This window comes from Leptosomus discolor, chromosome 17, assembly GCF_034619465.1.
Source record: "Leptosomus discolor isolate bLepDis1 chromosome 17, bLepDis1.hap2, whole genome shotgun sequence".
Lineage (NCBI taxonomy): Eukaryota > Metazoa > Chordata > Aves > Leptosomiformes > Leptosomidae > Leptosomus > Leptosomus discolor.
In genome coordinates, this window is record NC_141407.1 from 14,876,944 (window position 1) to 14,901,563 (window position 24,620).

The 24,620-nt window shown below is 46.4% G+C and overlaps 1 protein-coding gene across 1 annotated transcript; it reads right to left on the minus strand.

Annotated features, from left to right (window-relative positions):
* Nucleotides 1-449: 449 nt before the first annotated feature.
* Nucleotides 450-23,078, minus strand: CABLES2 (Cdk5 and Abl enzyme substrate 2). Its single transcript, XM_086474718.1, has 10 exons — nt 22,564-23,078; nt 8,847-8,918; nt 8,563-8,655; nt 7,766-7,843; nt 6,136-6,244; nt 5,335-5,500; nt 4,493-4,596; nt 4,198-4,304; nt 2,678-2,882; nt 450-2,220 (listed from the first exon to the last, which is right to left on the minus strand). The coding sequence occupies exons 1-10, from the start codon at nt 23,061-23,063 to the stop codon at nt 2,080-2,082; spliced, it is 1,575 nt and encodes a 524-aa protein (XP_086330844.1). The 5' UTR covers nt 23,064-23,078; the 3' UTR covers nt 450-2,079.
* Nucleotides 23,079-24,620: the final 1,542 nt, after the last annotated feature.

The following is a 24,620-nucleotide window of genomic DNA, read 5'->3' on the forward strand; positions in this document are numbered from 1 at the left end:
AAACTCTTTAAACACTAAACAAAGAAGTTCCAGAGAAAGACATTTTCTGATTTCATTCGTAGTAACCCAAGTGTTTTACTAGTTCTGGACATACCATGTGAGAAGTCTCTTTGCTTAGTTCTACCTGTCCCATCCCCTCCCCTAAAGACTTGAGGACCACTTCGGTTGTCTTCACCACTGTTTGCTAATCCGAGGGCTCGTTATACATCAGATGTTTAGTACATCACTATTTCTTGCATGCAAGACAGTTATATTCAGTAGAAAGTTTAACTAGTAGGCAATTTTTTAAACCTTTTGGAAGAAAACTGGCAAGCTTATTGTCTAACTTATTAGCTACCATCTCACTTACGGAGACTGGAAACTCTGTGTTAGAGAGAAATCACAAGCATATTAAGTTTTTACACAAGTAACTTGAAGCTACATACAGCTGAACACAGTTACAAAAAGAATTGATAGTCACTAATTATTATATATGAAAAACACATTTCAAGCCCTACTTAAAGAGGAAGGGGCTCCCATAAAGTTTGCTGCAATTCTAATGAAGCCAAATTAGCTTCAGACAAAACACAGCTGAAGAGCAAAAGATTCAGCTTTGGTTTTTGGCTACAACCAACATTTAATACAAGGAACAGGAATTTACATTACTTTACATATTAGATAGCAGGTCCCTTACCTCAGTACGAGGTCAGTATTTCATTTAGGAGTCAAATTTCTCAATTGTAATAGCCAAGCATCAGTTTTGTTCCTTGCAAATGGACACAGTTACTTGTATCATAATATTGCTTCAGAAAATAAACCCAAGAGCCAATATCACAGAAGGTTCCACATATAACCGAGAGTTCATTCCTAACCTGGATATTTAAAAAATAAATTAAAGAATAGCCAATGGTCAGAGAAGTTATTTAACCTCTGCTGGTTAAGCATTAGAGTGCTGCTGGGCACCACCCGTTAAGTGGCTGTTAAGATGTGCAACCAATGCCAGTTTTATGAGGACCATCACAGTGATGCAATGCTTGGAAGAACGGACTAAAAAAGTAGCATTTTAAATATCGAGCGTGCTTTGTTTCGTCGGCTTCGCTGGGCAGCAGTAGCTCTACTGACTTCAGTATTTGCTCAGAGCACGTACGACCATATATAATACAGTCGCACTAAGAAGGTGCTTATTTCAGACTGCGGAACACTGAAACAAATAAAACCCTAAGTGATACATCTGACAGCAAATTGCTCTTAGTCAAGCGCTCATCTTCCACTGCGGAGTGAATTACGATGGCAATCGCTTTGCTGCAGCTACCTCGTTCAGCACGTGGTACTTTGTGACAGATTTTCAAACCACCTTTCCTTTTTAAAATCAAAATTTGTATTCTTAAGGTATTAATAGCTAACTAAACTGGAACGGAGTAATTTCGATCTCGCTACTTCTAGATCTATAGTATAGTAGAGAATAGATGCCCTGTGTATCATTAGTGCAGATATACTGGAATTGTTTTCCTTATATGCAAGGCCAATGCAGGTAAAGAATAAATGGCTATACAAATTCAGGATTCCCCACTAAATAACGTAACTAACTTAAAAAGCACTGGTACCAGACCAGCCAGTTTTAGGCACATCTTTAAAAAAATAAAGTATGCATTTCATTAATGTAAAAATGCAAGAAGATTCTTAGAAACATTTGAACTTTATGGTGCACTGGAATGAAAGTGATGTTTCCTTTAGTCTCAAGGAATACAATAAAGGCTTAAAACCAAAAAGAAACAATACCATAGTATTCTTCATAGGGAAGAACAGTTTTAGTAAAACCAAAAAGATAAATAAGGAATAATAAGCAGCCAGGACAGCTGACTGGTGAATATTTGTGCTTTAAATGTCCAACAGAAAATAAAGTTCAGTAACTCTTCTCGTACCATCCCCCAGACTTGGCACGTGTCCGTAACGCACACCTCGGCAGTTCAACACCCCACTGCAGACTCCAAAACTAGCTGTAGCCACGGCAGGATGCACACAGCGGCACAGAAAGGCCGGTGGCAACTTCACCAACAGCGTTCAGCGACGCCATCTCCATCCAGCTGGAATGTAGCTTGGTTAAGACTGTTGCGTGAGCCGTCTGTAATGAGGTAAAACTTGGTTTTCGGGAAGATAGAGCGCCAGTTCCAAAGCTACAAGGACGGTGAATTCAAAACCGATGAGATCTCTTCTGTTGAATCTGAATCTTTCTTCTAGTTTCTATCATAGTAATAAAAATAAAGGAGAGGGGGAGAAAGAATCAGTTAATCCACAAGATACCAACGCACTGTTAGATTAAGTCAGCGTGAAGCAGGAGTCAGTGATGCATGGCCAGAGCTGTACCTACAGAATCAAGTGTTGCCAGGGATCAGACAAGTAAACCAGCTTATCAGCTCAGCAGTGACACCCACACAGCAGTTACATATGTTTGCCTGAAAACAGCAAGTGCAAAAATAACCTCAACTGTAGGATCAGCAGGACATTAGACTGCAGCAGTCAGGTAGTTTTAACGAATTACAGAAAATCAAGGAAAAGCCCTAATGAGACATAAAACTGCCTGAAAGAGCTGGTCTTAAATGCGAGCACGCACTGCTGAAAGTCTTGGCTTTAATCTTTGTCTTGTTCTGTGAGCTAGAGAGGTTTGGACAACACCTGAAACAAGCCTCATAGTACTTACGTCTATAAGGTGTTTAACTTCATGTTTCCTGAGATCACTGCTGATCTTGGCTGCAAGCAGAACGCAAGCACCAGCACACAGTTTGCGGTTCTGTTTGTTGAGCTTGCCTTGGAGGACGAGCTTCTCAAAGTAAACATAAGCCATGGAGACAGTAACCGGCTCCAGATTGCACTCTTCACTCAGGTTCCGCATCTCTCTCTTCAAACTGGGAATAGGAAAAAAGAAAAGACGCCCTCTCAAACACGACAGCTTTTATGAAGTGCTCTAGCAACACTGCAGCATGGGAACTCCAAAGAGCCTATGGGCAAGAGTCCTATTTGGAAAACTGTGACAAGTATTATCCTAGGCTGGAGAACTCCAGCTGGCAGCAAGCTGGAGCTGATGCACAAACTGATTTAACCCGGCTGACAACATCGACTGTAGAAGAACAGCTCCTCATCTGCCCACAAGCGTCAGGGCCTTAGCTGCCTCACTGACACACAGGCTACTGCTGTACAACTCCCTCCGGGCTCCCAAACTGGTTTGTGAGTCACATCATAAGGCTGAACCACCCTGACCTGCAGAATCCCACTTCAAAGCCGTGCAGATCCCAGCGGTTGCTGCAGAGAGACCCGTCTGCTACACACCTCGTGGAAGAATCAGGTCTGAGGGGGAAGGCAGACTGGTTTATGTGCTTCCCGCAACAGCCGGCCCTTCGCTTCAGCATTAAGGCAGACTGTACAGCGGACGCTACCTCTCGTGGCTGCCACCCATGCTACACCTGCAAGACGACCTCTGCGAGAACACACGACTCAAACCAGCTACGAGGGGAGTACGCAGGACACTGGCAGAATACAGACTCTGCCTGAGCACGCCTTCCACTTGGAGCAGAGTTACACGTAGCCCTGGTGATTCAGCAGAATCGTGTTTTAAGCCGGCTATTTCAGACGGCCCCGATTGCATCAACCGCCGTGTCATACCAGCAAGATTACAGCTCTCTGAAGGCGCAACAGGGCACCTCGCTGATGAGCGGCCAGATGCATTTCCTGGAAGATGAGGAATTGCGTGGCATGTTCCTGCCTTCACAAAATGCTTTTCTTACTGAGACTCCCCAGGCCTAACACCCCTCTGTCTAGTCCACAGTCATCAGCAAGTCTGGTAACTGGAAGGTGAAAACAGCCAGAGGGTCCAGAAAGACAACCCAGTTAGAGTGGGACTGCGCTACAGCCAAGCAATCGGGTTACAAGGGTTTGTTTCAAGACTAATGCTCCTTCACTGGTAACTGGCTGTGAGTGTTCACACACCACAGCTGGCGTAACAAAACCCTTTAGGTGGAACTACGAAACCCAACTGTTACCCTTCCTCAGCATCCTAAACATTCCTGTACAGGGCTGTCATCCCACAGTCAGCTCAACTGGCAACAAGAGATCAGTATTTAATCACATATAAATAGATCTAGTACTTGCTCCAGACAAGTGGAAGATGAAAGCATCCTCGTACAGTGTAGAAGATGTTCTCATTATTCAATGCTTGTTTCTTACCTCCTAATTTTGCTCAGTGTCAACTTGATATGAGGAAACTTCTCTCTAAAGGTTTCATTCATATCCTTTTTAAGGTCCGAGGGTTTCACATATTCTATGACTGTAGTCTGAAACACAAGAGACAAAGTTTATCTTGTGAAGAGTACTGACAGCCAAACAAGTCTTCCACAGACGCTAAAGCAAAGGCAAAGCCGAGTTTTAGTATTCACAACGTGACATTTCTGTAACGTTACAGAATTGAAAGTGGCCTCAAGGCTGATTTTTAAGACTTTGCTTGTAGTTACAAGTCACTCACCATGTAAGAGGCAAAGATGAGAACACGTTTATGTTTTCCACATGGCCACTGAGGATCATCCAGAAGATTTGGATCGTACTCTGTGGCTTCCCCAGCTTCACCTCCTGACAGAACGAGGAAAGCATATTGGGTCACAAGACAGAGTTTTAAGTTCCCCGCTTTCTCTTTACAAAAGTTTTCAAACAGCAAACATTAAGATTTTCAGCAGAACCCACAGTAAAGGCAAACTGCAGCTACAGTCATGTTCGCATTTCATAAATGGGTATTAGAATTACTAAAAAACACACAAGCTCTTCCTCCAGCATGTGCCTGATGCACCGTTTTAGACTTGGTGCAAACCAAGTTTGTCATCCACAAATACGCAGGGAAAACAACTGCACAGGACTGAAATATTTTGCCTATACTCTATCAGACAGCAGAGCTGTCAGGTTTGCCTTTTTTACACCAAAGAGGGGATTCTTGTCACTCACTCTTTGGCTTATGCATTGTTACTGTGCTAGAAGGCAAGAAGGACCACCTGTATCCTTGTACACCAGATGTTCTTTTTGAGTAACACAAAACTTCCCATTCCCAAGGAAAAGCTTTGCTTTCCTTTGGTTGCATAAACAGAACTAGGCCAGATACACGGAGGATGTAAGGAATGTGTGTGCAAGTCTCAGTCCTAAGGCTCGTCATTTATAATTCATTATCGAGCCTCCTTCACCGGGCTGCACTAAAACCAGTCTCCTTCCAGCTGCAGCACATCCTTTCTAATAATGCACTTTACCACTTGCAGTCGTTTCAAAATATATTCCTTTTCTGCTGTGTGCACAAGCGATGATGCAGCTGGCGGCCGTCCTTACCCATGTCTGTTCCTGCTGGTATTGTTTTTGCTGTCACAGATTTATATCTCGATCCAGGAAGACTCCGTGATGCACCGGCTCGACACGAGGGAACAACACTATGGCTGTCGGCTTTGCGAACCACCAGGGCGTTGGTCGGATACAAGAATTTTGCATAGGACACAACCTTGAAGAGAAAGTTGCAGTAGTTATAGAGGAAAATGTACTGAAAAGTTTATTTCCAGACATCTAGAATTTTCCAACTCAGAGTCCCCTGAAGCCTGTATTTGGGAGTGAGGACCTTGAAACTGTGGGATAGGAGGAAAGGGAAAAGTTGGATGAGGAATGCCTTGCTTCCACAACAGTAGGGAAGCGTTTTAGAAAAATGTGGTGGGGTGGCAAAGAAAAGTGGAGAATCACACCAGTAAAAATCTGGCAGTACAGTAGTTTAACTAAAATGAATTTCACCCATATTTCTATCAAAACATCACTCATGTTGCCTGAGATACCAGAGTCAAATCAATTCTCCAGAAACAGAGGCAGAATTGATCACAGGCTTCAACAGCCTCCTCAGAAACAGCTTTATCATGAGCCAAACATTTCAAACAAAGGATCTGAACAAACTTCCACTGCTCTGAAAAGTCACAGCTCTCACTTTATGGATGGAAAAGCATAAATTAAGGGATTTGCCCCAGTATGAAATGGTCACAGGGTGAAAGCAGCCAGCTTACCTACCTGCTGTCCCCTGCTCCAGTCAGTGGTTTGGTCACTGGCATTACAAGTCAAGAGATGAAAAAAAACCCACAAACAAAACTTCCTTACCTTGCCATCAGCACCTAGCTCTACTCCTTCCAGTCCAAGCACCATCTCTGTAGAGACTGAAACTCCCCCAGAAGGATGTCGCTGCTTCTGTCCTTCCATTTTTAGATCACTAAACGCAGAGAAGAAAGCACGCTGTTATGAAATGCAGCACAAGGCCAGCTTCCTCTCCCTATGGCAAACACCAGGACATGCACTAGCCACGGCCAACACCACCAGAGTTCTGGTGTGTCCAGAGTTCTCTGTGGGAACAGGGCAACCCCTCGATCCCACCTCCAAGAAGGCATTAATTTTTAACTACTCTTCTCAAAACATGGAGGTGTTCATTAATCGAAGAATCAGATTTCACCTCATTTTAACTCAAATCTGTACCAATACACCTATCAAAAGTAAACCACTTTTTTTAAACACGGTCTTTCTGCATAAGACCATACAATTCATAACACGCTAATGCTCAAACCCTTAACAGCAAACATGACCTGTATTACAAGTTTTCCAGGATTAGAAACTTGCCTTTGAATCGCAGTTTTCCAACCACTGTGCACACAAGCTCAAATTAATAATTTCAGGCTGCCAGCAGACCCCTGCTTCAGCAATGGCAGCATGCACCTTGGTCACCTATATTCCAATGCGAAGGAGCAGCTTTCAGTTGAAGAGCTGCCTTGCCAGCTTACCAGCAGAACCCCACAGTGCTCAGAACTGCTCTAAAATAGCTCCAGTGACCTTGCTGCTTTTGTATCAAGTGAGAGACTATTTTCCCATCAACTATTTTTATGGCAAATATATTTGCATACAATACAATTCCCACCGCTAAACATCCGTTTCCTTCAACCATAAGTTATGTGCAGGACAGCAGTGACAACACCATTGTTTTGCCAAGAGTGGATTAGACTAAAAACTAGTATTTTCTACGGTATCGTTGTAGATCACAGACCTCCACAGAATCAACTTGGACTTTACAGCAGACTGAGCAAAGCTGCAGGGAAATCCAGTTAGCAGGTTTTGTTTCTCATAAGTGATCCCACTGACAGATCTATACACAAACGTAGTACAAACACTAAAACCACTTTCGGTCAGCCTGAACTGTTTCTGACTTTCTTAGCTTGCAAATAATGACATTCATGGCTTAGAGCTGAAAAAACAGACAAGCACCTTACATCTAAGTAAGTTTAACATCACTATAAAACCTTGAAGGTTTCCCATAAAGGCAGCAGCATTATTCCCTGATGCTCTGTATACTTTTTTACTAACGCCATTGTTTGTGGCACGAAGACAATTGTTGATTTCTGACCATTTTAGAAGCACAGGAAATCCTACACAGCAACAAGTCACATCATCTGCTCAAAGTTGGTTTCAGGGATTTCACAGGACTGGAGGGCTTTAAAATGCGAATAAACACCTGAAGAAAAGCCTACCTTTTCCACTATTTTTCTCTTGGGTTTTGAATGAACACTTTGACACTGTGGCAATGTCTGATTTTACTGCTCTGAGAGCAAGCTCTTGTCCTTACACACAAATGGTAAGTTAAGTAAGTTCACCTGCTTCAAAACAAGAGAGCTACACCAACCATACTAATTTAAAAAGATCTTTTCCAAACAATAGACATTTCACAAAGCAGTTCAAGATGACTCACCTGATCCGTAAACTCTCCCCGTAAGGCAGGATAGAAAAAGCCACACACAGTGTTCGTTTAGCACAGATTAACACTATCCTGTAAGCAGATAGGGAAAGATCAGGTTAAGAACTAAAATTCGGAAGTTACAAAGCAGCTTTTTGTGGAACATGAACACAGAACTCCTCTTAAATTGCTCTGCAAGTTACATAGACACTGCTATGGATTTTACGTTTTCAGAAAGCAGGACAAAAGCAGAGGTTTCATTCTGACCCTATGTCTTCAGAGCCAAGCTCTGTATCAAAACTCAGCATTCAGTAACTGCCATCACCTTGGGAGCTCCTCCAAGGAGAGCCTAGCCTTTAAATACAAAGCTATATTTATGTAACTTTTACACAAACCTTGTGAAAAGATGTAGATAATATTTTGCATTTAAATGAAGTCTCACACCTCTATTAATAACACATATGAATGCAGCCTCCCCCTTCTCTTCTGCCCAGCAACTACAAGCCCAGAATTTGGCTAAACCAAGCCCTTCTCCTTAAATCCTCCTCAGGTTCAAGCTCTCTGTGTGCTAGAGATAAGGAGGGCGCTGGAAGAGAGTGATTTAATCTCCGAGGAGGATGGCAGAACCACCAGAATATCGCTGCAGATGCAGCAGATACCAGCACCTACTGCCTTTGATAGAGGTGTCAAACTAACAAGACCAAGGACACCACCCTATTCCCACCGATATTAACTGCATTGAACTGGAGTCCACAGCTGAGCACATCCTACTTCACCGGAGTACAGGAGGCACCTTGACCCCCAGAAGTTACCTGCTGTTCTTTGTGTCATACTGCCTCATGTTCTTGATGAAGTGCATCTTCTTCAAACTTTTGTGTCTTGGGGACCCAGATATATGCTTGGTTCTGCAATTATAAAAAAAAACACCACCACCACCACCTGTTAAGTGCTCTGAAAAAAAAAAAAGTCATGCCAGTTTTATGATCAGATGGCAGCACTAGCATGCAGGACCTCAGATATTGGCGTGGAAGAGGGTGGAGGAGGGAGAGGACTGCATGCAACGAGTTGAGATTAATGCTGCTTTTGAAAAAAGTACCTTCGTACACTGGCATATTCCACTATGTCTTCTAAAAAGTCTAGAGAGCAGCGCTGGGAGATAAAACGCCTTCTGTAAAATGTACAACACCACGAAGAGTGAACAGTATTAGTTCATGGCCTCTGAGTTTATGAACTGCAACAGATCTATGAGCCCTTACGACAAACAGCAGGTTTTTTGGATTTTTTTTTTTTTAATTGGAAAAGTGCTTAACTAAGACTTTGAAGTTCCTAAAAAGGCCAAGAACTTTCTCCCCTCTAGGACCCCTGAAATAAGTATTTACACCAACTTTATTAACAAGAGCATTCACTACCTTCAACAAATAACACCACCTACCTACAAGTTAAACACCTAAAAAAAGCTTCCAAATACTGGTTTCAAAATCTTAGAAGTACCACCACAAAAAGCACCCCCCTCATCAAGGCAAGGGAATAAGTCATTTTACATCAATCTATGGACACATATAGATATATCTGTATGATGACCTGTGTGTCACCACATCTGTGATGTATTCTCGATTCACAACAGAGTTGCCTCCAGCTGCAGGAGTCAGCAGACTGAGAGTCTACGATGGTAGCTCAATAAAATTGACAGATCTCTCCGGAAAACAATAGAGAGGGTTATTAGAGGAAGCAAAGAGTATTCAATACCCATCTGAAATCCCAGAATGGAAGACGCAAGGAGAATAATAGTAGGAATCATGTGAGTTAGCGTAACAGTAATAGGACATTACATTTAAGCTAAAAAAAAAACAGACTTTGCCAAAGTAAGATACATTACTATTGTCAAAGTACCATTCTTTGTTGGTAGAGGTTTACAAATGAATTGTGAAACTACGACTGCAATTTCCATAGGAACAATGCACTCAGATTCAACTGCCACCAGCAAATTGCTGACACTACAACTATCAGATTCTGTATTTTCTGCTTTTGTTTAAGCACACATTGTGCTACATTTTTAGCACAAGCCACATGCATTCAAGTCCAAGGTTTTCTTCCAAAGTGACACAGTAACTCAACTAATGGACAATACTGCCATGGAAGTCAGTGTTGACAACACGAGACAAAAGTTGCAGGACTCTGGTTTGACAAGATCTACTCTTGGAAAAAATTCAAACTTTCAACTGCATCGGAGCTCTGGCACCCACAAGAAACCAACCACTCAGGCCAAGGCCAGGCTTTCATGCCTGCAAGTTAACATCCAACACTGAAGCAAAAGCATGGCACCTCGGGTGGGTGCAGAAGGGGGAAAAAAGGTCCAAAAAAAGTGGGATTTATTAATTGCCAACAGCTATAGCAAAGTTTTTACACAGCAAAGCCATTTACAGCTTCAGTTAATTCAAGTTAAAGATCAAAAAAAGCTACTTGGGATTCAAGTCTGGTCTTGAAGCCCAGCACTTCGGGACTTTGAAACAGCTGGACAATCTGCTAATTCTAGTGACTTGGCCTTCCCTCCTCTCCAGCCTGAGCTGGGTCAGAAACCAAAGCACACTATTTTGTTGCTACAGAGAAGCTACACCAGAGTTCTGGACATGAACAAAATCTGGCTGCTTTTTCTCAAGCATGGTGTCTAGAAATGTAAATTGCTTGAGCGATAAAAGAGGTGCTTTCACCTCTTTTTTCCCCCCTCCTTAGACTTGCCAGTGGGACGTGGTAGTTTCACTCCTTGTGGGGCATCGCCATTGCGGGGAGCGTCACCGATGCACAGGACTTGCTATAAAATTATGGATTTCCACAAGAAGCAGATTATTAGCAACGTGGCATTTGCCTCTCCTGTTTTGAGCTATCCCAGGAAACATAAAACCAGCACTTTATGAAAGTTCCAGTATTCTTCCTTATACATTGACATAAATGTCACTTCAGTCTGAGCATTCCTGAAACCAGATTAGTTCCTCGTTCCTTACCACAAGTTCAAGAGAAACAATTTGCCATTTTGTCTGTGTCTTCACGTATGTCAAGAGAATGAATGCCAAAATCCACTTACAATCTCATAACGAAATATAATTAGTGCCCTTTTCCAGTGAATTTCTAATAATTTATACTCCTATATAAAACTTTATTTTTTCCTGTAGAAGGAAATTGTCTTCAGATTCTCAGCAGTGCTGTTCAGGCATTCTTAAAAGAAAAAAAAGACCACAACTCAAACAGGTAGGAGGATGAAAAATTAGTGTCCCTTTCTGTAAACACAAGAGAGGTAAATCCTCCCACAGGACTAACACCATCAGTATTGCTCGAGACGGCCTCCTACAAATCAACAGCTACCAGGGGTGCTACTGAAGAACATTTCCTGGCACAGCTTCAATACCCTTCACCAACCACTTCAGTTTTAAAGTTTTTTTTAATTATTTTTTTGGTTTTTTTTTTTTTGCTTTTCAATGGGAACTATACAGGAATGTTTAATGCTTTCACCACACGTGGTTCTCCAGTCTACTTTGGCATCTAACCTGCAAGAGAAAAAAACCCTTCATGAAATGTGGAGGCCAATCTCAAACCTCCTGGCAAGAATGCCGTTGGTAACACCCACAGTCTTCCTCCCCTCCTGGGGGAGACCTGGCTGGATGCAAAGACATCATGTGCAGTGAGCAAAGGGAAAAACACAGCTAATGCCAATGACAACAGGCATTGGTACAAAAAAAGTGGTTCTGTAAAAGGATGCTGGTGTAAGTAACCGGACAGATTGGGAGAGCCGCTGCAAGACTCTCACTAGTAACTTCAGCGCTGCAGATGCAACTGCCCGCAGGGGCAGTGAGGGTGCGCTCAGCCATCTGGAGCGTTACACCACCTGAACACCACCTCGTGCTCTTGCTAAGAGGGACGGTTGTGACAAACACCTGAACCTGCTGCTCGAAGAGCATATCTGGAAGTAAAAACCTGCCACAGCGAAGGGAAGATCCTGCCCCTTGACTCAAAACCACAATGACTCATCCCCACTCTGCCAACAGGAAACTTCATTTTTAGCTATGCTTATAAATATTTTGTCCTCAAGTGAAGCTCTCACCTTGGAAGAATCCCAGATGCTAAGCAAGACACCCTCCCTTAAATCTCAAACAAGGTGCACATAAAGGTCTCACTAATCCAGTTACGGTACCCGAAGCAGTTTGCATACTCAAGCCAACATTTTACAGCAACACAGCTCCCTTGCTGCAGCCAAGAGAGACTTGCTAGATTCCTCAGTACCACTAACACACAGAACTTCGTCAGGTAGTGCAGGACTTGGAGCACGCTGCAAAATTTAACACTTTTTGAATAGTCTGCACTTATTGTTATATACATACACATATGTATTTTTTCTTTAGTTTGAGTGCTCTACTCATGCAACAACAGACAGCACAGAATTGCTTCAGTGGCTGCTACTCTCGATGAAAAAAAATGTCAAGTCACATATCCTGTGCTAAGCAGCTTCATCTAGGATAAAACTTCTTGCTTGTGCTCTGATCTGCACTGGAATTCAAAGAACTTTAAGTAGTTTACACAGAGCATTTACTGCCAAATGCAACCTAAAGACCAAACCAGAATACTAAAATCTATACGGGCACTGTAAATTACATTACACACACCTTTACCAACATGCTACCTGATAATTAGAAATCTAAGTATCCAATATTAAAGCATTAATGATTTCTGTGGAACAGGCTGTAAATTCAACAGGATCCTAAAGAAAGTTCAAACACGCCCATTAGCCTATACCAGCTATTTGCTTGACAAGTTATAGAGGGTTTGCTTGCTTGTACATCCTTGGCCAGGAGCTCACTTTTGGGTGCTTCCCCCCACTAACGTAGGAGCCAATAAAGCAGGACTCCCACAACTTCAACATTAAAAAAAAGCAGCAATTGTGTTTGCACAGCCAGCACCCCCGAGGGGACCCACTAAGAGAAAACACCCAGAGCACGTGCTCAGAGATAAGGGGCTATCAAGCCGAGGAATTCTGGATTATGCCTTCGCTTATCTCCATGCGCACACACGGAGACACACACAATCCAACACTGCTGCCGAATCCCCGATGAGCTAAACACGCGCTTAAACCCCACAAACCCCTTGTGTTCAGATAAAACCCCATCAAACTAAGTTCGCAGCAGCATTTTGACTCCCATCCTGGGAAGCAGCAGCCAGCCCACACATTTATCCTTTCTGATGGATTTCCCACTGTGGAAACCCAACTTGTGAGTGCTCTCAGCTTCAGAGTTGCCCTTTCCTAGTCCTGCCAGTGCCCCAAGCGCTGGCAGATAAACTCTGCCGAGGGAGAACAATGGCCAAGCAGCACGCAGGATCCCAGCCCCGAGGCTGACACAGCTCTGAAGTGCTCCCAGCAGAACAGGACACAGCTAAGAGCAGTCTATGTATAGCACCGGTAATCCCCGTGTGTCACATCTTACAAACTGAAAGGAAAGAGCTGGTTAAGTCACAGCTCCAGATTAAAGAACAGTGACCTTTCCGATGGCTTGTCAAGAGTATTTTCCCCCTTTCCACCCATGGGCTGGGCTACCTGCAGACACCCAAGAAGACAAGGGTAAAGTTTCAGGATGCTGCTGCAGTTGGAAGTGTCCAAGCTGACCATTCTTTAGCAGATGATATAGTCGAATGCAAAAGAGATACTAACCCTGTGCTATCAGACTTTGCTTCAGGCACAGGCCAGCCTCTTCCACGCCCGCTCCTGGGCCACTGTGTCCTCTAAGGGACAGTGGGGCAGCCCTTTGAGCACCCATGCCCCTGCTCAGCACTCCCAAGCTCTGCTTCCAGGCTTGGAAACAAACAGCCCTCATGAATCTCATTTTAACCCCAAATATTGGGCCTTACAGCGGCCAACGATCTTCCTTAAGTCCCTGTCTGCAGCTGCCATTCGGCCATTTCGAAGCTTCTCTGTTTTGCCGTTTCTAGTTCCTGCATTTCTGCTGGCTGGTCTCACTCCTTCCTGAAGGACTAAATCAGAAGTTTTCTAAAGTCTTACTGGGATTCTTCTCCCATCCCAATTAACCCCCCACCTCTCACACAGACAGGTTTACACTCCGAGCCAACCACACAGCCAGAGTTCAATCACCATTCAGCTACTTTCACCCACGTATCACCTGAAGTCCATCTTCTGCTGTGACTTAGCCACACCACTTCCAGGCCCACCAAGCCCAGCAACACCAGCATTCAAAGACGCTGCAAACGCCAGACAGTAACAGGACTTGAGACCTCCTCCAGCCCAGGGTGGATTTGTTTCAGATGGAGTCACATCCATCACCCTTCTGCTGGGGGAAGGATGCCATGCTGCGTGCACCCACGCAGGCACACACCCCCCCAGGCACTGGGCTAAAATTAGCAGCAAGGCTTATATCCTCTGTTGCTCTTTACCCATATGTACTGCTAATAGATGGCTGGAATGGGGGAGGTCAAGGAGTTTTAATTACTGTGTAAAATTAGGGGCTAATAGAATTTGGTTTCCTATTTCTCACTTGAAAGAGTTTTATTTCAATATGGATGTCCCTCTGTAAGGTCCTTTACAGGCCTCAGTATGTAAGCACAGCTGTCAAGGGACTGAGTTATTAATATAACAAGGACAAAAATCATTTATTGGTTTTTGGAAGCACTAGCTTAGCAACAACTGTCAAAGGTAATTTGCACAAGAAGTCTTGTTTACAATAGGAAGACATACCTGTCAGATTTGTTTTTCCAAGACATCTTTTAAAGATTAAGCTGGTTGTTTTCCTTCCTTACAGGCAAGCCAACAACCAGATATGAACTGTGGTTCAGTAAAACACTAGGATCAAAGGATTAAGAAAATCAGTTCCAGTTTTTAAGCTTACTTTTTTGCAACTGCCATTACTTATGCAGACCAGGAGACATACACTGTTTTCAGGCTAGCATCTGAGTGTATGAGTGTGAGCATCTCTATTCCCATATCAGCACCCCATGCCTTACCACCCTCGGTGCTTACTTAATGAGTTTCCTGCTCAAAAGCAGATTGAATACAGCTCACCAGCAGGAACAAGTTCTCAGTAATTAAGGCCAAAAGAAGTCAGAGACCACATTTACACTGAATCACCATCAACCCACGTATATTTGGTGAAACGAATGACTTTAATGAAGAATACGCTATGAAGTGTGCAGCATCAAGCAAGGCATTTTCATGGATAGATGGTTTCAGCTCTGATGTTCCATGAAAGGCAGTGGCAGAGAAGACACCCAGCATAACCAATAGTAAGTGTAGAGCTAAGTGCTCCTTCAAAAAGTCAGCTACTCACTGTCTTATGGCACCACAAACACGCAGTCTGGATTGCAGGCCACCATCCCAGGAGCTCATTCTGCTATTTAAGTATCAGACTGCCACAAAATAAATACAAGTCTCACAGCAGAGCTAGTTTAAGTTATTCCTCCAGTAATCTTCATTTTAAAGAGTAAACCCAAATTAGTCACATGAGCATGGAAAAGTACTTTTATGCTTCAGAGCAGATCCCTCTGTGACACCTCAGGATGAGGCCGAATCCCTTCACCTTTGTGTTCTTATTCAAGGTTTGCTTGCAAGACTGAAGGGGCACCAGAGGCTTTCCTGCTGGCCCCAAACAGCCAGGAGAAAATCCTGCACTCCTCAAACACCAGTAAAGCCACATGCAAGGAAAAGAAGGTGTCATGCAGCCTAGGGGACAGGCAAGAAGGAACAGAAATTAAGTATAATTTGAACGAACGTGGAGGCAGAGTAAGTGGGAAGCTTACTAAGCCTGGAGAGTTTTAAATACTAACAAGGAAAGAAATTAGATACTCTTCACAGCAGTTGCTACTTCACTGCTGATTCACAACCACACACAATTAAGACCTAATGCTACTAGGAAACGAGCTTTGTATTCATTACATTTCATAAATCACATTGTTTTGGTGCTAAGAGTGTTTAGACAATCCAAGGATAAAATAATGCCTTCCAGTAAGTATTATGAAAGCCATCTGTTGCAACAGAACCACCAAACCAGATGTAAGGTTTGCTGTGCCCAGAGCCCACTCCTAAAATCCCTGCTGCTTCCCACAAACCAAACGAGATGTGCTGGCCAGCAAACCACCAGCAACTTTATTTTTCTACCAGCTTCTGGAGGTGTTCCTACCTCACCAACCTGGTTCCCTCTGTGCTTTGCTCACTGAGCACTGAATTGCTGACCAGAACCAGCAAGTGAAATGCAAAGCGTGCCCTTGATAACACTGTGGACGTTATGCTAGAAATACTCGTGTACTTCCCTGAGAGATGATGCTGTCATTTCATCATGTGCCTTGTTAAAATAAAAGCTTTGGCAGAATAAAACTCCCAAGTTAAAAAAAAAAAAAAGGAGAGAAGCTTATAACTGGGAAGGAGAAGAAAATTCAAAACAGACAACTGTGTATACCGCCACACTGAGCGAGAGCTGGCACAAGAGAACTCTTCCCTGGAGAGGGTGGCTGCACAGAGTCAGGGCATTCAGAGCTCCCAGGATCCCAGCCTCAGGCAGCAGGGTCATCTGGCAGCAAGCTTTCAGTTTTAAAACCTCAATATATCTCACAAATCAGAGGGCTACCTCGTGAAACACTTTTGCTTCACTTCTGCTTATGAGACCAGTTAAAGGTTCTTCATTTAACACCTTTTCCAGAAATTAAACTATAATAATTTAAATACACAACAGCTATAAACCAAAGTGTTAGGAGTTTAAAGCTCTGCATTTGAAGAGCTCGCATGACAGAGTGGCTTTAGCCAAGCATCCTCCATCTGCAGTCACCCGCTTTATCAACAATACCTCATGCTCATTAAAGAATCCAAATTTCATTATGTTTGTGTGAATGTCAGAGTATGCATTTTTAAACTCAAACTACAGAGCCAGAAGACTTCAGAACTATCTTCAAAAGGCGGCTCAAAAGCATCTTCAAGCTCACTCAGCCTGACAGCCTCACGGCTTTAACTGGCTGACAGATGGAAAAAGGAGGAACACATGACAGCTGAAGTTAAGTCTTCAAGATTTGATATAACACATACTGCAGGAAATAATAAAAAAATATTTAATAGAGAATTTTTGAAGAGTCACTTGCCTTCTCTCCACCTTTTATTTTTCCCCCCCTTCTAAACCAAACAAACCATACCCAAACCCAGAGCAGAAGAACTAATCTGTAGCTCAGAACGGCTCTTTGAAACTGAAAGCAGAGATCCTTCCCTCCCTGCCATATCCCACAGTTCATAGTAAATTGCAAAAAACCTGAGAATCACCGCTAGTAACTGTTCTGAATGGTTTCCATCACAGTGCCAGGAGCACACATCAGCCCCGAAGAAGCTTCACCCACAGCTACGCGAGATAGCTGTCTAGTCAGCCGGCAAAGCAGACACAGATTTTTGGAAGTCCACATCTCCACAGTTATCAAGAAGGACTTTGAGGCTAAGCAAAGTTACGGTAAGGAGCCCCAACAACCTAAACATGTCCTCACTGACACCCACAGCGCTCAGCATACAGCCGCTGCTCAACAGGAGCTTTGGGAACTCCTAAGTGCTCAGACTGAGGAGGAGGCACTTGTTCACCAGCTAAAATCTGGGAGAAGGGAGGCAAGGAGGAGAGAGGAGGTAACTATTTCAGACTGTGAATCGAAGCAATGACACTTCAAGCCAGTACACCAAGATCCTGCAGACTTCAGAGTCAAGAGTTACATTTGGAAATAATGGTCCACTAAAGGTTGCGTTATTTTTCTTAACGGAAAGGGAAGCTGTAAAGTAAAGTAAATCTTGCAAGTAAAACGTCAGAGAACAACCACAAAAGCTGTGCTGCTACATAAGGTTTTGGCTGTACATTAAAGTCCACAGCAGAGGAGCACCACGATAAGGAAGCTCTGGCGGTAACACTCCAACAGGACTTGCTTATTGGAGGTCTGAAACAGGGCCTCACCAATTCCTCCCCAAAGTTAAGCTATTCAGCTTTTTAGATTTAATTTGGTAGTGTCTTCCCTCTCAGCTGATGATTCATTGACTTGGAGCAAGACAACATCATTCTGACCACCCTCATCGCCTCCTGTGGGGAGGAACTGTGAGCTGCCAGCGAGGGAAAAGGAAAAGTGGAAGTGGTGCTTCCAGGGCACCCCCTTTCCTGCAGCATCCAAAACCCGCTGCCGCGGCTCCTGTGCAATCGCTTTGAAAAGCTACAGAATCTGCCTGCAGGTAAAAACCAGGCGCAAGTACAGTTAGTTCAGGACAGACTAGTCCTGCCTGGAGATCAAAGGTACTTGAAAAGCCTCTGGACTCTTAAATGAAGAGCTCGAATAACCTCGGTGTTAAAAGCATCTAGGATTGTGAGCGCCAGACCTGTTCAGAGGTGTGCAGGACACAAGGACGTGGATTTTCTGATCTCCAAGTTTCCTGCTAGGCATGCAGCTTACTTCCAATTGACATACCTGGCTGGGAATGTCAGATAATAAATACTACAGGCAGTTATACATCATAAACATTTAATACTGGACACACACAACGCGCCTGCAGTTGCACATATGAGAGAAAACCACCAAAGCGAACTGTGCTGGCTGAGGAGGAGACTGCAGCCTTAACACTTCAGCTGACTTTATTTAACGTTCATGTTTAGAGTATGTTCATCTTCAGCCCTGAGCAGCACATCTCAGTCTACCGTTCATGCCTGAAAGGTCAAAGCTTGCCAGCTCTGACAGATCTTGCTGCTCCCTGAAAAGCACCATGTGTGCTCAAGTTATCCCAAATACGGCCCAAAATTAAAACTAAGAGACTTTTAAACATGACATTTAATCCATCTCAACAAAATCTGTTTATTGGCAGAGGGGTTTTAAAGAAAATATTTATATTTCTTGAAGTGAAAACAGCAGTAAAGCTGACCATAGGACAAAACAACACATTAACCATCATAAGCATAAAAGCCTGACCAAGCATTTCTGCCATTCCACCCAAGAAACTAATTTGATCACACCTATGTCAGCAATCTGGCATCCAATTAACACTTAAAAGTGGAGTTGCTCCAAAGTGCTGCTATTATCAACTGCTGTTTAAACTCCCACCCTTAAAATGACCTAAATTAGCTCAGTCATTTCTGATTTATCAGCAGCCATGAACATTCAGTTCAGCTCCCTGACCACTGAACACCAAAGACATTAAAGCATCAGCTGCAAATAATTTAGTCTCTGTATTTATTCTTAGGCCTAGCAAAATGCAGCTAATATATGGCAAAACCATCTGCTTTACATTACACTATACTGAAACCTCAGCAGCACAACAAGCATTGACATTCAGGGCTGTTCCCGTTCTTCCTGCTTTCATAACCTGGCTATTTTCAGGGCCCTGTGTTATCTGTGTTTCCCCAGAAAGCTCTGCCAGTTTCAGACCCAGCTGCAGAAATTCATTAAAAAGCTGTGAATGGCGATTTGTTTGCTGTTTGCTGCCTCCCTCCACTGCTTTTTGTGAGGCTTGTTCTTTGAAAGAACAAAAGAACAGAGCAAGATGGAAAAGGAGAAGGGATGGCAAGCAGATTAAGCAAGCTGGTATAAAACAGCATTGTCATTTAGGATCCTGTAAACAGAAGATTCCTTAGGAAAACCAAAGTGGAAGGTTCAAGTCATGAAGTTTATAATGCTCAGCCAGCAGCGCAATGAAACCAAGCACCCAGATTGAACAGCCTCCGAGGAAGCGTGCACCGCCGAAGCTTCCATCCTACAGGACCCGACAGCTACCGAGCAACTCCGAGAAGCTCCACATTGCATCAGCCGAGCAGATCACCGATTCCTTGGGCTGTACCGAAGATCCTGCCTGTTGCTAATAACCGCCAGCTCCAGCAGAGGTGCTGTCATAACCTGCCCTGAGCTATGCTGCCCGGTCCCATCAGCTTCTTGCAACTTCGCAGCCAAGTCAAACAAGATCGAGTTTTGTAACAAAACCCCGTCCAACGCAACTGCCAGTTCTAGATAAAGCGATCTCCATGGGTCGGGGCAAGCCCCAGCGCGACGAAACCCCCGGGCACGGCACAGGACTGCAGCGGCACCAGTCATCAAACACGGATGAGGCGAATCTGGAGATCTGGAGACCCTTCAGCCTGTGCTCCCGGTGCATTTAAGGGAGGCTCCACCAAGGGCAATTCAAAGCAGCTCTTGACAGTGACTAAAAAAGGACTCTGAGGAGAGCAGCTGCCTTAAGTGGGCAACAAAGATTAGATATCCAGAGTCACAGCACAGATTCCACCTCCCCCTTCCCTCCGATGACTTCATATGCCTGTATATTTGCGCTGTGCACACAGTTAACCTATCTAGAGTAGCAACATTACTGTATGGAAAACAATACCCAGATTCCCGAGTCCCAATAAAAGCAAACCCATTTTGTGACTGTTTGGTGATTTCTGAACCTTATTCTGCAAGCAGCATGGCACAGGCAGAAGGGGAAACAGCATAACCACCACCATCCTGCAGGAAAGAATGTCCCCAAATCACTCCTTGTGTATTTGCAACAAGAGGAGAAGCCACTGTTCTGCAGGGATGAAGGGATGCTCTGTCGCAAACATGGAACCATCCAGCAAAAATAGCGCTCCAAGTCCCTCACCCTTGCAAGTCACAGCTGAAATGGTAATTACAGAGGGACGGTCCATCTCGCCCACTCCTGCGCCCAGCGTGACTGGGAGGGGATGCACTGGGTCTAACACATCCCCACAGGCAGCATAAAACTGTCCTTCTGTCAGATGTGCGTATCTCTACGTGAAGATGTGGATTTTCTGCCTGGTAGTTCCAGAGGATGCTCTCCACTCGCTCTTCTTTAAAGAAAAAAATAGATGAACTCTCACTCCAAATCACCCTGTAAGTAGTGTACAAAGTGATTAATGCAACACAACATACCCTTTCAGCCATCTCTTCCAAGCTGAAAAGTCACAGTCTGTTTTGTCATTACTCAGACAGAAGCCCTTTCATTCCCCTGATTACCTCCCTGCACTTCTCTCCACCTTTTATTTCTGACCTATCATTCTTTTCAGGTGGATTGATTAGAATTACTATAGTGGAACATAACATCTAAAATCAGATGCCAAGGAAAGAGGCAGAAAGGACATCAAATGAGAAGATCCTACGAGTATTTTCTTAGTGTCCTACTGACTTGGTGCGGGAAGGGGAAGGATCGAATCATTTACACAAACTCCATCAGTCCAGAACTCAGTAGGCACAGGCACACTGAATGTCACACCCGCAGAGGCAACTGTGCTTGTAAAGCTCTCGATGCAAAACTTGCCCTCAAGAGCTTTACTTACAGTATTAAAGCAATTAAATCAAATCTCACAGCACCTAGTGCGCTGGCTGTTGCGGACCCGGAGTGCTAGGAAGGAGCTGTGCCACAGCAACACCCTCACTTCAGGCTTTCCTGCTCAACAAGCGGTTTACAACTGAGCAATCCGCGCATACAGGGCATCCACGTAGCAGGCCCAGCTTCAGTTTCTCCAAGATCTACGGAAGGAAAGGTCTCTTCCATTACAAGAAGAAAAGCAATAGGTGGTAAATCACAGTTCAACAGCAGAAAACCCAGGAGGAATGACACACGAGAAGACCCCCCCCACGTTACTGGCAAACAGCTACTTCTCTTTAAATTCACCTGAGCCTCTGAGCAGCCGTTTCCTGGGGATACACAGGACATCTCCATTGCGAGATGTACACTGAAAGGGAACATCCATCAACCGCATTAGCAAAGCTCCCCAGCTTTAAACCACTGACAACATCTCTATTTCAGCTCGCTAACAAAGCTCTGGAAGCCGCTATAAAGACCACAGAGACCTAAAGCCTTTGATACTGCTCTGCCTATCTGCAAGCTCAGAGGGCCAGCTCACTTTACAAAGCTGTTTAAGCAAGAAACAGCCTGAAAAAAAAAAAAAGGGAGTTCCTTCAGAGCTCAAATCCCAAGATCTGAGCAAAAGCCTGCCTTCTAGTCAGTTAGAAAACCAACACTTTCAGGCTGAGAGAAGTCCCTCGGAAATGCAACGGCGATCCCGCAGTGAAGGCCAGAACGTCCTCCCCGGAGGCTGACTCAAAGTTCCCAGGGTACAAGCATTTATTAATATACAGGGCTACTGCACAGACAAGCCGCAGGGATTAGGAGAAGGCACTACATCAGCAGTGTGGCCGCTGCACGGAGGAAGAATCCTACCTAGCAATGACTCTGCCGGCTTCACCTGGAAACAGAAAAATGCAAAAAAAAAAAACGAGCTAGGGAAAAGCAGGAGGCAGGGTTCAGGATACCGCAGAACTGCAGCCAGAGACTCAGCGAGCGAAACACTCCGCAAATCCCCCTCACCAGACGCTCCCGCAAGCTGGGGCATCCATCCTCCGCACAGGCAGCGGTACATCCCCGGGGCTGAGCCGCACCCCCAGCGCTTCCAGAGGCAGAGGGCAGAGCAGGGCAGGGCAGAATCCAAGGCTGAATCCCCCCCCACCCCGGCACAGCTCCGGCGGGGCTGCCCCGGGGCAAACGCTCCCTCCCGGGGCCAAGCGACAGCGGGGCCGGCGCCGCCTCCCTCGGGGCGGCTGTTTCCCATGCTCCGCTCCCCAACCCCCCCCCCCCGCGAAGCCACCGGCCGGGTGAGGGGCCCTGGGAAAGTCCGGCTCTTCCCAGGGCCCCGGGGGGTCCCGCAGCTTCCCACGCCCCACGGGGTCAGGGCGGCCCCGCCACCGGCGGAGCAAGGGGGGGGGGGCCGCGACACTGAGGGGGGGGGGGGGGGGGGGCGGCTGCAGGCTGGCCCGGCGTGCCCCGTCCCCTCACTCACCTCTGCCGCTGCGCCTCCAGTGCGAAGCCGCCACCCGCCGCGCTCTGCGTGGGGCTCAGCAGCCCCGGGGCGCCCGGCTTGGCGGCCGCCAGCATCCCCGGCAGGGCGGGCGGCGCCGGGGGCGGCGGGCAGAGGGGGCCGCCCAGCAGCAGCTGCGGCAGGAAGATGCCCCCGCGGGGGGGGTCCGCCTCTCCCTTAGCTCCGGCGGTGGCGGCGAGGGGGGCCACGCCGGGCAGCAGCAGGACGGGCGGCGGCTGGCAGGCGGGCGCCGGGGACAGCAGGCGCGGGGGGGCTCCGGCCGGTTCCGCCGCCTCCTCCCCCTCGCCCGGGCCGGCGGGCGGCGGTTTCTCAGCGGGCGGGCAGGGCGGCCGGCCGTCCAGGGAGATGTTATTGAGGAAGAAGAGAGCGGCCTGCCGCCGCCGGGAGTCGCCCCGCTTCCGCGGCGGCGGCGGCTGCTGCTCGCGGGGAGGGGGGGAGCCGCACGCCGTGGCCGCGGCCATTCTCCGAATGAGCCGCGACCGCCTCGGCCGCCCGGGCGGGGCGGTTGGGAGCGCAGCGCGGCTGGCAGCTCGCGAGCTCATTGGATGCGTCGCGCCGGGATGTAAATAAGCGCGGCAGCGGCCCCGCGCTCATTGGCTTGGCTTCTTATCACGGGGTAGCCCCGCCCTCCCCTCGCTAGCCGGCGGGGCTCTGCCGGGTCCTAGCGCCGGCGCGCAAAGGCTCGGTGGGCCCAGGGAGCTCGGTGGTGCCCCCCGCCGGGCGGGCAGGGGGCTGCCCCGGCGGCGGGGCTGGTCACGGCCCGGCACACCCCATCCCTGGCCCTCTCCCCGGGGCCGTCATGCAGGCAGGCCCTTCGTCCCTCAGGTACTCCCCTGCCACAGCCACAAGCCCACCGTGTCCCCACACAACCACCCATTGTGTCCCCAACCAACCACCCACCATGTCCCCAAGGAAACACCCACCGTGTCCCCATCCAACCACCCACCATGTCCCCAAGGAAGCACCCACTGTGTCCCTTCGTATGATTTTTTTAAAACTTCTCCTCCCCCCATCTCCCCACCCCAGTGACTGATGGTCGCCTGTTCCCAAGGTCTCCTGGCCTTCCTGCAGGCAGGGAGGACACATCTGCTAAAGCCATCGGCAGGAGGCTGTGTGCATCAGACTCCTCCTACAAAAGCAGATGAAGGCGGTTGCTCCTCTTGCTCCAGCCTGGCAGCACAGGACCTGGCCCTTCAGCTTGCAGAGCTGGGGTGGACCCCAACCTGACAGCCCCAAGGGCGCAGATCCCTGTGCATGGCATGGATACCTGTGCGCGGCCCTGAGACTCACCGGCAGCCCCAAAACCTCTGCAGAGGGGTGAATCCCCATGCTTCCCGGCCCCTGAATCAAAGCCAAGGCTGCCCTAGTCGTGGGCCGTATATGGGCAAGGAGGTCCTGCATCTGGGAGAGCATAAACTTAGTATTTATCTCCATGAAGTGACTCAAGGCATTTCTGCACAGCACGCTGCCTCCCGGACTGGTGTGTTTATACTGCACAGTACAAACATACCCCTTAGCACTTGAATCGATATCTGCCACATCCCGGGATGATTCTCTGACAGCTTGCCCAGTAGGAAAGCTCTGCCCTTTCCACTGTCCTCAAAGGATGTTGATGTGCCCTGACGATGTCCCTGCCACTGGGCCTGGCAGAGGAGGTTTGGGAGCTTTGCTGGGCGTGATGAAGCCTCTGGCGCTGTGAGCACCAGGCTGCGGGTGCTGGTGGCCTCTGTGTTCCTCCGAAACCGCAATGGCCCTTGCAGACTCCCATGCTTCCCCCCTCACAGCCTGTACTCCCAAGAGGGATTTTGCCCATAGACATATCAGACCAAATTTGCCATTAACGAGAGACCATGGAGATATTTACTGTTAACCAGGTATTGATGTATTTGCAATACTGGACCCTTAGAATGGTAAGTGCTTTTGCCAAGTGTGTTTAAAGAAGCTACATGACAACTCTTAACGTTGCTCTCAATTTACACCAGTGATCAAACTGTCTGATGATGATGTCTGATGCCTGG

Coding starts and splice junctions, on each gene's coding strand:
- CABLES2 (XM_086474718.1), bottom strand. CDS start 23,063: ATGGCCGCGGCCACGGCGTGCGGCTCCCCCCCTCCCCGCGAGCAGCAG. Junction 5,501..6,135: donor AGCTAGGTGCTGATGGCAAG/GTAAGGAAGTTT, acceptor TTTCTCTTCAAG/GTTGTGTCCTATGCAAAATT. Junction 2,883..4,197: donor ACACTGAGCAAAATTAGGAG/GTAAGAAACAAG, acceptor TCCTATTCCCAG/TTTGAAGAGAGAGATGCGGA.